Below are 15,012 nucleotides of genomic sequence, written 5' to 3'. Positions count from 1 at the left end.
GCATGTTTTTCTTAAGAGCACAAGAACCCTCCATCCACCTGTCTAAGAAAGTGAGCAGGGAGGGCAGAAAACCAGGATGGCTGCACAAGGACCTGCTGGTTAAACAGGTGCAAGGAAGAAATTCACAGGCAGTGGCATGAGGCAGGGACAGGTAGCCTGGGAAGAGTACACAGATGCTGTCTGGATGTGCAGGGATGGGAGTAGGAAACCCAAGGCACGGATGGAACCAAGCTTGGCAAGAGATGCAAAGAGTAACAAAAAGGGATTCTACAGGTACATTGGCCAGAAAAGAAAGGTCAAGGAGACTGTTCCCCCTGATGACCAAGAAGAGTGAACGGGTAACAACGGACATGGAGAAGGCTGAGGTAACTTAACAGCTTTGCCACAGTCTTCACTGCCACTCAGGCTTTGCACGTCTCCTGCTTCCCTGAACCTGTAGATGAGGGCTGGGCAGCAAAGTCCCTACCACCGTAAGTGAAGAGCAGGTTCGAAACCACCTGATGAAACTAAACCAGTACAAGTCTGTGGGGCCTGATGACATGCATCCCAGGGTCCTGAGGAAACTGGCTGATGGAGTTGCCATGCCACTCTCCATCACATTTGAAAAGTCCGGGCAGTCAGGTGAAGTCCCTGGTGAATGAAGTTGACTTGAAGGTTGCTCTCAGAGAGTAGTGCTCAATGGCTCTACGTCCAGGTGGAGGCCAGTGACGAGTGGCGTCCCTCAGGGGTCTGTTCTGGGACTGGTGCTTTTCAGTATCTTTATCAACATAGACAGTGGGGTCAAGTGCAGCCTCAGCAAGTTTGCAGATGACACCAAGCTGAGTGGTGCAGTCAGTACAACAGAAGGAAAGGATGCCATCCAAAGGGACCTGGACAAGCTTGAGAAGTGGACCCATGTGAATCTAATGAGGTTCAACAAGTCCAAGTGCAAGGTGCTGCACCTGGGTCAGGGCAATCCCAGACATGAGGACAGACTGGGAGAAGCACTCACTGAGAGCAGCCCTGCAAAGAAGGACTTGGGGGACTGGTGGATGAAAAACTTGATCTGAGCCAACAGTGCTCACTTGCAGCCTAGAAGGCCAACTGCATCCTGGGCTGCTTCAACAGAGGAGTGGCCAGCAGGGCGAGGGAAGTGATTGTCCCCCTCTGCTCTGCCCTTGTGAGGCCCTATCTGGAGTACTGCATCCAGATTTGGGGCCCCCAGCACAAGAAGGATGTGGATCTGTTAGAACATGTCCAGAGGAGGGCTACAAAGATGATCAAAGGGCCGGAGCCCCTCTCCTATGAAGAACAGCTGACAGAACTGGGGGCGTTCAGCCTGGGGAAGAGAAGGCTCTGGGGTGACCTCGTTGCGACCATTCAGTACTTAGGGGGACTTGCAAAAGATAAAGAGCGACTCTGCTCAAGCAGATAATGGCAGGATGAGGGGCAATGGTTTTAAACTAAAAGAGGGGAGATTTAGATTAGAGGTTAGGAGGAAATTCTTCACTCATAGGATGGTGAGGCACTGGAACAGGTTGCTCAGAGAGGCTGTGGATGCCTCATCCCTAGAGGTGTTCAAGACCAGGTTGGACGAAGCCCTGGGCAACCTGATCTAGCAGGTGGCATCCCTGCCCATGGAAGGGGGGTTGGAACTGGATGTTCTTTAAGGTCCCTTCCAACTCAAGCTATTCTGTGATTCTCTGTTTTTAAATGTTATGTGGTACAAATATGTCTTAACATGGCCTCTTACCTGGTCGATTATATCCTGGAGAGTCCTGGGTGGAAATCTGGTACATAGGAGATGGCCCGGAGAAGAGATGGGGAGGCTGGGGCTGACCATAGGAGTTCACTGTGGAATGAAGTAAAACAAACTATTAATGTTCTGGTTAGCTGTCTTGGTCCTGACTGGGTTGCAGCTCATCCACAAAGCAACCAGTTCAAACCTATGGGATACTGAGGAGGTGTTCATTTGTTGGTTCCTATAGCTTGGTCAAGGATCTTGTTCTTGGCTCCTGAACAAGTTTCTCTTATTAGTAAAGATTTATTTTTTTCCTATCGAAAACCATCAGAAGATGGCTCAATATTTATTTTTTATTTTGAATTAATTTAGTTCAGTACTAGGCTACACACACCACCACAGTTATACCAAGACCACGTTACCCTCTGCACTCAGCCCAGAGAGCATCCTCTTACTTTTTGTCAAGTCATTTCTTCTCCAAAGTGGGAGCAAAAGCTTTCTGTTTTACAGCTCCTGCCATCCAGAACAGCAAACTCTCAATCTTTCCATTACCAAACAAAACAAAACAAAACAAACAAAAAAAACCTCCCCTTCTCTTTTTCCAGTTTAACCTTCTAAATGTATTTCTATCTGGACAGGTAGCCTTTCAGCAGCATGCATCACATAATAATGGTGTGTCTAGGTCGTATACATTGGACATCCTAACTCTTTAAAGTCAGAGGAGACTGAGATGGTGTGGACAGCTTCTGACAGCCCAGCATTGAACTGCTTGGTGCTACAGTGACTAGCTAGGTGGCTAGTAACTTAGGATATTCAGAGACTGCACCTTCATTAACATGGCATTTCAGTTTCCCTCCCAGTTACCTTGGTTCATGGATTGCTCCTGTTTGCCACTGTTCAGGGCACAAGAATCAGAGATTCGAGGGGGCTGCTGCGGGCCGACCAGATGAGGGAGCTGACCAGTCTGGGTAAGGAAGTGATTAAGGGAGTCACAGAGGTTGGCAATATGGTGTTGATCCAGCGTCCAGTTCTTCCGCTCAGCCTGGCGCAGACTCTCCATCAGCTCTGCAGAGCACAAGAACAGTGTCAGAGACAGCACTAACACTGCAGTCTTCCCTATAAAGAGTTTTTGCTTTTCACCCCTAAATCTCACCTTCCCCCCGCAAACCCAACTTCATCGCTTTTAATCGGTAACTGTACTAGAGAGCTCCCTTTTTAAGGTGTTGTCTCACTGACTCAGGTAAGGGAGGGAGGGAGGAGCAGAAGGGAAAAAATCTTGGTCAGGTTTCTGACATCTATAGATTAATACCTCCTGCCCAAAATTTCTACAGTATTCAAGTGCTTTAGGGTCTTTAATAGAACCCATGAAATAGGACACCTCATTTTACAAATGGAAGAGTTGAGTCACTGAGAAACCAACAAAACTTGACAAAGCTAAACTGAAAAAAAAAAAAAAACACTGTGCACAGCACTCCTAAGTTTTATAGGTTACAGTCCCTAGTCACTAAGTGACTAGACCGCGTCACTAGGCTAACACTGACCTGAGAATTGGGAGTGCTCAATGCTAGACCAGTTCAGCCGGTTTACCATCTTGAAGCTTTCCTTCAGGGAATCAATGTTGGAGCACCAATCAGGGGGAAATGCTGAAATGAAATGGGTAAAAAGTTATGCCAGTACAGAATACCCTTTCCCTCCATCCATTAATACCAAATGACTGTTCACTCTTCACCAAGGATCCTAATGCTATAGTAGCTAGAAAACCTTTTTCTCTTGGAACACCAGGTGTGGTGCCTCCCTTTTCATTTAGCCCCTGACTTTATTCTGCATCCATAAACAGAATCCCAAACCCAGTGTGACTGTATCCCTCTTTCCTTCAGTAAGAAGGCAATTTCCCTTTCAGATTTCAATCGTTTTCACCCTTTTTCTTCTCACAGTGCAGGTGCCACTCAGGGAAAGCTCACTTGCGGAATTTCTGTCTGAGGGCATCCCATTGCTCCATTTTCCCCAGCTGTTCTTTCCATCAACCCTGACTTACCAAAGCCAGCATTGTTGATTGAAGCCTGTGACTGCTGCTGCTGCTGGTGCTGATGTGGCTGCTGCTGTGGGTGGGAGTGTGGGTGATGTTGTTGATGCTGGTGGTAGCCTCCATGCTGCATTGGAGGAGGGTGCATGGACATCACTGGTGGAGGGACATAACTTTCACCACCCTGCTGTTTTCCCCCTTGGGATGGGCAACCGTCTGGGGTTGGAGTGTGGAGTGGGGGAGCAGCACCCACTGCTGAGGGACCCTGCTGCTGCTGCTGCTGCTGGTACATGTAGTAGTTGTGGTTGGAGGGTTGCATGTCACCAAGGAGAGAAGAGAAACCTGTGTGGTGAAAGAGAAGGGAGCTTTAAGAGCTGTCTGAATCAGACCTCTGATTAAATTATCCGTCTCTAATTTCACACTGCTCATCCTGCTATTTATGAAGCTTTTGGAATGCCCTCTGGAGGCTGCCAACAATTAGCACCTTTATAGTTATGTTCTCACTGTGCTCCAGGTCCTGTTCAAAACAAAAGGCTCTACAAGAAAGCCCCAGCAGAAGTTAACCTTTTAGTACAGTGTTAGGCACTTAAATGCCTCCTTGGATTTTTCCTGTATATACCAAGTAACATGGGCTTTCTGGAAATTTCGTGCCCCTGTTGTTTTCCAAGAAATGACCACTAAGCAAACTTAAGCAGCAAAACACTTACAAAATGAAGAAGTTGGTAAATCTGGTTTGCTGTTTCCAAAAGCTCCCTTCAGCTCCTATCCTACAAGCAGCATGGTCTGGAACCTTCACAGTTTTTCCTCACACAAATCATTAGAAGTCACACATTCTATTGCTTTTATACACAGAACACAAGTCAGGGCACCTTTATTATGGATTCTATGAAATGGATTCTATTACTCTAATTCCTCCCCATTCATTGGGTGTGTCACTTCTATCCTCTTCGATTTCAGACATCATCTACACACAAGAGCGTCAGGTGTTCTCCATTCTTCCCCACATCAGGAGCTCCTGCTATCTCTTATGCCTGCTTTCCCAGTTCATTGTCCCCTTACATTGTTGAACTTCTGAGAACAGTCACAGTGAAAGGCACTACATGCCCACTAACCTGAGCTATCCATTCCTTACTTTCAGTGGCCTTACTTGACCATCTGCAAGCAAGCCTCAGTTTTTCACTAGACCCAGAATCAACCCTTAGACCATCTTACTAATTGTAATGGAACGAAAGGGTCAATATTAACATCTTAACTCAAAAGTTGCCAACACAATTTCCTCAAAAACTGCAACTTTTCCTAATCTACCTTACAGCTGAAGAATCAAAAAACAGACCACTGCTGAACTTTTACAAAGGCACACAAGAGAGTCAACGTTCTTCTCCACATTACTGTAGTTTTCTCATTGTACAACATCTCATACAACAGAGTACTACTAGTAATCTCAAGTGCCAGCATGACGAAAGTAGTAAATGTAATAGCTTATTTCATTGAAGCTACAAGTTTCAGAAGGCTCCTCCTATAGAGTAGCAAACTTTGCCTGCAATGTATGATGGCTGACAGCATAGGTGAAATGCTCATCTAATCATATATTCCTTCCTACACCAGACTAATATTTAGAATGTTTAGAGATAGGGACAGCAACTGAAGACTGTCCTGAAGTGTTTTCTGCAGAAACACAGATTTCATCTCATCCCTACAGCGATTCTGCCCTCTGGTGGCTGGTTCCTCAATCACAAAAATGTGAGCTATGAATGGAGTTACAGGCTTTCTTTCCCACAAAGCTCAATTCTCCAAGGTCTCGTACCTTGGAGACATACTCTGCTTTTAAAAGATCTTCACAGTGACGACCTTCCATTCTCCTTTGGGGAAAATTCCACTGCCTAAATGCAACAAGCCTCTCGCTCTTACAGTTTCTAGGTTGTCAGATTGTGAATACTTCTCAGACACACTTTTCTTCCATTTCTCTATGCTTCTACCATTTTAGTATTTGCTTTTGGATCAACACGAGATATTTTTAAATCATAATCCTTTTTATTCTGAGTGAACTAGTGGGGAGCAATAGAGAAAGGGCAGGCAGATTTCTTATCTTCTCCTGGCAGAACTCATTACAGAATGCCAAAGAAGGAAAATCTGTTTGCACAGGCTTCTAAAAGAAGAAAGACCTGAAAACGTAAGGACAGATCAGCAAATAAGGCTGTGTAGGCAGATACCTGCCCACCTCATGTGACACATATTGTTACTCACCGTGCTGAGAGGAAGATGATTTCTCCAGCATGGATTTGTAGAGGTTTCGGAAGGACCAGCTAAGATCCTGGAAATTGATCTCAGAGTAGGAGAACTTGAAGTCATGGTTGGCACTGTACAGCGGGGGTGGCACATCAGCCCCTTCACGGCCCTGCCCCCCGGCTACAGTAGAAGCAACATCCACAGGTCCTGCAGCCTGCTAAAAGGACCACACATGACAGAAATAAGGCCTTGGCTTTATACATTTTGTAACTTCTGACAGGGATCCAAACACTACGTACAGGTAGAACACGCACTGCTGTCTCCTATCACTTAGCTCATCTCCCAGCAGACCATCCCAAATGCCATTTTCCTTGACGGAAGTTAACCAACCACCCCCCATAGCACACTGGCTCCAGCCATCCAGCGCTTTCTTAAACACTTCCTCCTTATTTTCTGTCTGATTAACTTCTTCCCTTCTTTTCATTTTTCCCTCCCCACACACACACTTCCTAAGGCTTCTGTCCTCTTCTCCACTGCTCACCTGACTGTAGTTGGCAATGGGGGCAGTGCTCTGGAGTGACAGTTGAGGGGTGGCCTCAGATGGCAAAGAGGCTTCTGTGCTGACAGGAACAGCACCTCGGGGGCTCTTGCTTGCCTCTTGCTCTGGGGAGTCTTGTGGTATCTGTGGATGGGGAAGAAGGAGAAAAGAAGCCCAAATCAAAAACAGATGGAGAAGTGAAACTGCAGATGGGAAGCCAGCTCCCCCACTGTAGTTCATGGCTTAGAAAACAGGACTAGGCCTTAGTCACCGAAGAGACAGGATAAAGGACTTTAAGCATTATTAACTTAGCTACCAAACAGCGGCAACACCAGCCAATCAGCAAGATATACATGTTAATTCCTTCAGTTCTAGCCTTTGTTTCCCCAGTGTGCACGGTTTGCCCCCAAAACGACAGCATCATCTGGTGCTGGAAGGACTCCTTGGAACAAGAGGGGAATTCCCCCTCCTGCTCCATGCTGTCAGGAAAGAGTAACACTCACGTCATCATCGGGAGGATGCCGCCTCTTGCGAGATATATCTGGACACGTATCTATTGTCCAATAAGAGCCCTGGAAAGAAGACCCAGTGGTGAATTACTGTATTATTAAATCAGAGTGCTTCCTGAAGCAGGGATTTACTGCCTCAAAAAATGCCGCATCTACTAAACATTAGGACCACCAGGACCACCCTCAATATCAGACAACCAAGACCTGGGTGCTGGAAACAGAGGTTGCTCTCTTGCATCGAGTTGTATTGAACACTGAGGTATGATGCTACTTGTGGAAGGCAGAATGCTTTACATTACCATCACTTTGAGATGGGACACCAAGAAGAGCAAAAGATGTTTTGATCCAAGACAGACCAACTCTTTTGGGCCTGTACGCTCCCCTTCCGTACCTTCCTCACAGTATGTTATTTTTTATTGACTAATGAGGACCAACTCAGTGTTCAGACTGGGTGAAAAGAACTAGAAGGATCCCTTTTTCCATGCTTGTCAGATTTCACTTCAAGTACTGTGTCCTTTTGGGGGCTTCCCAGGTAAGAAAGACATTGACATATAAGAATACATCCAATGAAGGACCACCATGTTGGCTAGGGGACTAAAATACATGATGTACAAGCATTTCACACAGACAGATCTGTTTAGGCTGGAAAAGAGAAGGCTAAGGAAATCTAACCACTGTCTTCAACTATGTGATAAAACTATAAAGATGACAAAACCAAACTCTTCTCAGATATGCACAGCACAAGAATAAGATGCAACAAACACAAGATACATCAAAAGAAATTCCAATCAGATATAAATGATGGTGGTGCATTGCTTAAATAAGTGCCCATCAAAGACCTGAACAACCCAATCATGTCCTGTCTGATAAGCTGGGACAGGGGGGAGTGTGGTGTTTGACGACCTGAGGTCCCTTTCAACCTGATATAGACTATAATTATGTCAGTTTATTGTTTTCTGAAGAAGTATACATAGAACTCTAGGGTGTGATTCAACTCCTTTTGACCTCTGATTGAACCTGAATAATCAGTGATAAGCACAGGATGGGTTATAATGATAAACCCACCCCAAAATGTCAATGAGCACCTTCAAACATGTACTCTGAAGTCAGTCACGATTCCCTGGAATAAGCCATATAATAGTATTTTCACAGTATTTTTATTGTATTTTTGAGCAGTGGTTTTCAGAGACCTTACTTCAGTTTTTAGATGCCAACAGAGCATCACCTAGTCCTTCAAATATAACCTGAAAAGGCCTGCACAAAGGCCTGATAACTTTAGGATGCAGAGGAATGGAGGAAAATTAAAATAAATAAATAAAATAAAAGCTTTCTGTCTAAATGCATAGTTTCTCATCCCCACCATCTTCTTCTGCTTGTCTGTTTTGTAAAAGTAACAATATCTGCTTGCCAAGTCTTGGTTTTGCTAGCAATTCTCCTTCACAATTGTTACATACTAACAGAGCTTTATCAGCTTTTACTAATGCAACAAATTACTAAATTCTTGCCTTCTACTTGTAACTGATTTCTACAGATCTGAACTACCTGATCATGACATTTTTTTCCCAAGTGCTAAATTGTTTGCAGTCTACGTAAGTAGTTCTGCTCTCACTTCTCTGGATCTTGCCTTCATGAAACCTATGATGTCATGTCATAATCCTGCCATGCACCACCAGCCACTAAAATCTTTCATAAAAGAACAGGTTGGATCAGACCCACACTTTACACATAACGATGAAGAAACAAAATTGAAAGAGTACATTCAGCATTATTTATTCCTTTTCCCATTATCTTTAAAGTTAACAGAAGATCACAGATAAGAATAAGAAGTGCTAAAACCATTTAGGCCCCTTTACAGGTTCCCTTTAAGCAAATGCTTCTGTAGCCTAGTGCAGCAGTAAATCTTACTACTGCTTCCATTTCTGCCTGCACTTTAGGTTTCAAATTCCAGTCATGAGTTAGAAAGAGCAACCCCTGCTTATTCCTTGCAGTTTAGAATGTCTTGCCCAGAAGCATGCAGATTTCTTACCTTCCCAGGATCATCCCTCGGTCGAGGCACTTTTCGAAAACACTTATTCAGAGAGAGGTTATGACGAATCGAGTTCTGAAGAGAAATTGAGAGACACAGGTAAGTGCTACAACAAAAATGTAAAGCCTTCTGTGTATGCTCAGGAGTGGGTAGAGAAAACAGAAGGGTAGCGTATACTCAAAAGCCAAACCTCACTACATATACCCACCATGCAGCAGAACAGAAGCTTAGGAAAGGAGAGGAATAGAATAGGCTGAGTAACTGGGGCTGAACCACCTATACAAATACAAAAGGTACAGTGAAAATAGTATCAGCGTGATGCAGAGACTGGTAGTAATGTGGGTTTTGTGGGTTCTTTTTGTTGGTATTGTTTTTTTTTTTTGTGGTGATTTTCTTCCCTCTTTTCCCCAGGATTCTTCTTAAGGGCCACCACACACACGCAACAAAAATCTCAGAAAAAATGGGACATCCATCTCTCTTCATTTCTTCCAAATGGTCAACTTAATTTCACATCTGTTTCTCTTTATTTTGCTTAGTGAGCATATTTGGCACAGAACTAAGAAAATAATGTCCATTTATTAGACAGAAAGGGCACTTTAGCTATGGAAGTCCTTACCTTCCAACCAATACCAGCATTTTTGTAGTAGGGAAAATTGTCACAGATCCAACGATAGATCTCACTAAGTGTCATCTTCTTGGCAGGTGATGAGTTGATTGCATACGTGATCAGAGTGGCATAGCTGTAACGTGGCTTCCCATCCTGATGCACTGCAGCCTCATCCTTACTTAGAGTAGCATTGGGATCAGTTGGTGAGCCTGGAGGACACTTTCGGGCAGCCCCTGGAGGTCCCGCTTGTGAGGAACCCCCTAGTTTTTCAATAGTAGCTCTTAAAGTAAGCTGTGGGAGCCAGTCAATGGAGGTGAGGCTGCTTTCCAGGTCAGAGGCCATGATGCTGGAAGCAGGTGTATCTGTGAGAAGACCAAAAAGCAAAATGAAAACTCCTGATACACAAATAAGGTAAACCGTAAGAACAGAAATATCCATTTGCATTCCCCTTCTCTACTTCTTCCCCTATCACAAAATACCTGAGTGAAGATCATCCTATTTCGTATACGTTATTCACAGACAGATATAATCATCCTAAAAGGCCTACCACTACATCTCCAGGAGGACCATTCTTGCTAGCACAGCACTTATGATAACTTTGCTAGGACAGCCTTATCCAGAGCATCCCAACTGTTCTCAGATAAAGAACCAAGATCTATTCAAAGGACATGGACCCTCTTCAGCAGCTGTATCACATTCATTCCTTTACTATCTAAGTAATATAACCTTGAGACCTTCACCAAGATTAGCTGTAATACAGTAGGTTTTTTGTGTCATGTAAGAGGAGGATCATAGCTAAAAGGGAATCCTCACTCATTCACACCATATCCAAACCACAGTGGATCTAATGATCTAATTAAGATCATTTGGAAAAGTCAGGACTGTGACTATCTTAATTTGGGGAGAAATTAATTTCTCTCTAAGGCCCACTCTCTCTTTTTGCATCAGGTGACGTTATAATTAATCCTATTCCTTAGGGCTAGGATTACATATCTCATTTTAAAACACCAAGATCATGCATAATACTATATATAGATAATTACATCTACCATGTTGAGGTGGAACAGACTATATAAAGCTTGTAATAGTTAAAGCTTTGCCTACCATAACCCATTTTTCCTAAATATACATACAATTTTGATTGTATTAAATCTTGCTGAATTCATGAAATAAGCAAATATTTTGCCCAAATCTGAGACACAAGAAAAACTGACTTATCCAAGCTCACACTACAAGTTTGCCACAGGGTAGAAACAGACTCGGGATCTTTCTTTTCAAAAATATTACATATTCCCCCCCATAGCCCCCTCCAAAAAAATAAAATGTACCTGTCCAACATGACTAGCACTTGTACCCAGGGTTTCCTACTTAAATATTTCATAGGAATAAAATACTTAATAGCTTAAACATGGATGAACTTGTACACAGCACAAAAATCTTATATACTGCCTTTTGGAGTAGTCAGGATATCATAAAGATCATTATTCTTACTTGCAAATAGAAGCATCATTATCGTTTGGACTGAGATAGTTTCCATGGTCACAACCTGCACTGCTCTGCACTTAATCATTGAATAAAAAGAAAAATAAAATTTTGAAGGGCTGCAAGTTCTGCATCTTCCATTTTGGAAATTAATCTCTGTAGAGAATTAGATGATACCACCCCATAGCTTGCTAACACATTCAAAAGTTAAACGCCTAAAGACATGCACAGGCTTTAGTACATGCTCATGTAACAAGTTAACTACATGCCTACATATAAGAGAGAACAGACTAGCATGAACACACACTGCTTAGGAAAGATTCACCAGTCAACACCCCCCACACAAGCCCATCACTCATCTGAGATCAGATGAGAAAGGGAGACACCCAAATAGGTACTCATTCATTAGAATATCTGAGTGCTCTTGCAGAGTATGATATAATACTCTACCAGAGTATCATAGACACTCATTCTAATAATAGGTATTTTACAGTAACACAGTGTGGATGCACCCAGCATTTCGACACAGAAGCTCCCCATTCTTCCCCCACAACTATATGCATTACACAGAATCACAGAATGGTTAAGACTGGAAGGGACCTCTGGAGGTCATCTAGTCCAACCCCCCTGCTCAAGCAGGGACACCTAGAGCACACTGCCTAGGACCATGTCCAGGTGGCCTTTGAAGATCTCCAAGCAGGGAGACTCCACCACCTCTCTGGGCAACCTGTGCCAGTGCTTTATCACCTGCACAGTGGCAAAGTGTTTCCTGATGTTTAGAGGGAACTTCCTGTGTTTCAGTTTGTGCTCACTGCCTCATAACCTAGTACTGGGCACCACTGGAAAGAGCCTGGCTCCACCTTTTTTGCACCCTTCCATCAGGTAGTTATAGACTTTGCTAAGATTCCCCTGAGCCTGCTCGTCCCCGGGCTGAACAGTCACAGCTTTCCCAGTCTCTCCTCTTAGGAGAGGTGCTCAGTCCCTTGAACATCTTGGAAGCCCTCTGTTGGACTCTTTTTAGTATTCCTATGTTTCTCTTGTTTTGGGAAGCCCAGAACTGGACGCAGTGCTCCAGCTCTGGCCTCACCAGTGCTGAGTAGATGGTAAGAATCACCTCTCTTGGCCTGCTGGTGGTACTTTGCCTAATGCAGCCAAGAATACCATTAGCTTTCTTAGCAGCAATGACATATGGTTGACTCATAATCAGCTTGGTGTCTACCAGGATTCCTAGGTCCTTTTCAGCAGAGATGCTTTCCATCTGAGTGGCCCCCAGTATGTACTGGTGCCTGTGGTTGTTTCTCTCTAGATGAAAGACTTTGCACTTTTCATTGTTGAACTTCATGTGAGTCTTGTCAGCCCACCTCTCCAACCCGTCAAGATCCCTCTGGATGGCTGTGCAGCCCTCTGGTGAGTCAACCACTCCCCCCAGTTTCCTGTCATCACCATCTCACCCAGATCATTAATTAAAATGTTAAACAGGACTGCACCCAGTATTGCCTTCTGGAGTTCATTGGCAGCTGCTTGTCTCCAGCCAGACTTTGCACCACTGACCACTGCCCTCAAGGTCCAGCCATTCGGCCAGTTTTTGACCCACCTCACACTTCTGCACTGATGTGCTCTCACAAAACAGACAAATGCAAAAGTTCCAACACGTTCCTACACACTAAACCTTTCATTTCCATGCACATTTTCATGTGCACATGACACCTTTCAGGCCTCGGCCACCTACACAGCACACCAACAAAACCCAGCCCTCAACCACCGCAAGCAGCTGCGCCAGCACGCGGGGCTGAGGAAACACCCCCTAATGGCACAGCTAACGTTATCACTCACACTCCAATGTGTGCATGGATTGAAAAGTAAAATTGCACCACTACAGTATCTGTAGTGGGTGGAAACATTTTTCTGCCTGTGGAGGAAAGGAAAAGCCCAACTGCTACTAACTTATCTACTCATCTGCCACAGTATCACAGATGACAGCGATGACTCCTTACTCTGCAGCTAAGTGAGGAGAGCTGCGAAAGGCTTTACATTATGTGGCCTTCTGAAGTTACTGCTTATTGAACACAGATCAGTTCAACCAAGAAGAGCCAATCTCAAAGCATTTTTAAAAAACAGAAAGCAGCATTATTCCTTTCCAAGTCATACAAGGGTAAAGCAACAATATATTTTTTATACAGCTTGCGGGCACACGGACAAAGACTGCTGAGACTGCTGACATCGATCTGAAACACAGCTAGACTTGCATGGTAACTTCACGTGGACAGCCCTCACTAAAAAGTATTAGTTTGATCAACTTGGGAGGAAGCAAACATGAACTAATGTCAGATTAATGTTGCATTTTCTAAGTGTGCCGCATATAAATTTCAATTTTTCACAATGCAATCAGAGAACACGTCATCTTATCATATGCATTAACCAATTAAGAAATATCAGTTGTGCTAACAATACAAATCAAAAGTAAAATAGTTACAAGTTACAGCTAGCACCCCCTTTTTTTAAAAAAAAGACAAACATGTATGAAGAAAATGAAGTTACCAAAGCCTATAACAGATTGAGATACCAAAATGACAGGAAAAAAAAAAAAAAGAGAAATATAAGAAACAACAGAAAACACTGCAGTTCAGATTTGCTCAGCTTATGTCAGTAGAGCATTTAGCTCTACTTCACTGGCTATGAAGTAAAATGCAAAGTTGATAAGCAACACACCAGCTATCAAATATACAAGCATTACTGTATTTGTGCGAAACATCTGTCAGGGAGGCAAGCAAGATTAGAATTGGGTCCCGTTACTTTCAGACTAAGAATCTGACTTTTTTTTTCATTCCCTGGTTTATAAAACATTTTAACAAGAAAACAAAATCCTTAAGCATTATATATATATATAATTAAGTATATATGTATATAAATATATGTATACATATGCACTTATCAACCCGTATTGAAACAACTACTTCTCAGTAAAATACAGCACCTCTTTAAAAATACATACGCGAGACAGTAATTCTGGAAATAAAGACTTTTAGACATGAAAACAATCACCTGTGATATTTCAAGGAAGTGGAATAAGATTGTTTTTCCAAGCTTAAACCTTAGCATATTACCGGAATTATAAATCTGTATCCTTGCAATAAAGGATCTATAACATTCATGGACAGTCAAAGCCTCAGGTAAAGTGGCAATTCCAGAACAACGTTGATACAAAAATAATTTGGTTATTTGGTTAATAATTTGTTACTAAATTACTTTAACAATAGAACTTGCTATAATTTGTGCTACTTATTTTCATTCATCTGATCTGAGCCATACACCAGTTTGACACTACTTAATGGTACAGTATAACACCGCTACAGCCAAGCTTCAGCAGCTGGTGATTCTTTCATCTTTCCCTTCCCAGTTCATTGCCTGACAATTCTTCTTTCAAACTCCTTTTACATAATCCCACTCAAAGAGAGAGAGAGAAAAAACAAAAACAACAACAACAAAAAAAAAACCGCTAGTGACTAACAAACATACTGAACTAGAATCAAGGGTGTTTAAAAAAATCCTACCATATTAGCAAGACAGATTTAACTTCAAAGAAATAAAAAGAAAGTTAAAGACCAGAATTCATAATCTCCCATTTTGCATGTACAGAAGTAAATGTTATCAGTTTATGTATTTGGTTGACTTTAAAAAACAGCTGTAAGGTAGCCAGTCATAACCACCATCAACAGCTGGAAACTGACTGCACAGTCTTCATTCCTCAAGTACTAACTAGTTCCAGTACAACACCAAGTCAAGACAGATCAGAGATACAAAAACAACAGCCAAGCACCAACTCAGATCTACAGTTAAATACACAAGAATCTGTCTGATTCATAAGGAAAACGTATTAAAGA

At 43.0% G+C, this 15,012-nt stretch overlaps 1 protein-coding gene across 2 annotated transcripts in view; it reads right to left on the bottom strand.

The window, feature by feature from the left end:
• Nucleotides 1–15,012, bottom strand: part of FOXJ2 (forkhead box J2) — a 30,852-nt gene that overhangs the window by 4,021 nt on the left and 11,819 nt on the right. The window contains exons 2-10 of one of the 2 annotated variants that reach the window (XM_035313100.1): nt 9,659–10,011; nt 9,043–9,117; nt 7,011–7,079; nt 6,511–6,651; nt 5,988–6,183; nt 3,756–4,085; nt 3,262–3,363; nt 2,585–2,785; nt 1,733–1,831 (exon numbers count right to left, since the gene is read on the bottom strand). In XM_035313100.1, coding sequence (XP_035168991.1) covers nt 1,733–1,831; nt 2,585–2,785; nt 3,262–3,363; nt 3,756–4,085; nt 5,988–6,183; nt 6,511–6,651; nt 7,011–7,079; nt 9,043–9,117; nt 9,659–9,991 — 1,546 coding nt within the window. In that variant the 5' untranslated portion in view covers nt 9,992–10,011. Of the gene's footprint in view, nt 1–1,732; nt 1,832–2,584; nt 2,786–3,261; nt 3,364–3,755; nt 4,086–5,987; nt 6,187–6,510; nt 6,652–7,010; nt 7,080–9,042; nt 9,118–9,658; nt 10,012–15,012 lie in introns of both variants that reach the window. The other variant, XM_035313093.1, reaches the window with a different exon arrangement.

This window comes from Oxyura jamaicensis, chromosome 1 (genome assembly GCF_011077185.1).
Source record: "Oxyura jamaicensis isolate SHBP4307 breed ruddy duck chromosome 1, BPBGC_Ojam_1.0, whole genome shotgun sequence".
In the NCBI taxonomy this organism is placed as follows: Eukaryota; Metazoa; Chordata; class Aves; order Anseriformes; family Anatidae; genus Oxyura; species Oxyura jamaicensis.
Note: the sequence above shows the minus strand (reverse complement) of the source record. Positions and strands in the feature narration are given on the sequence as shown.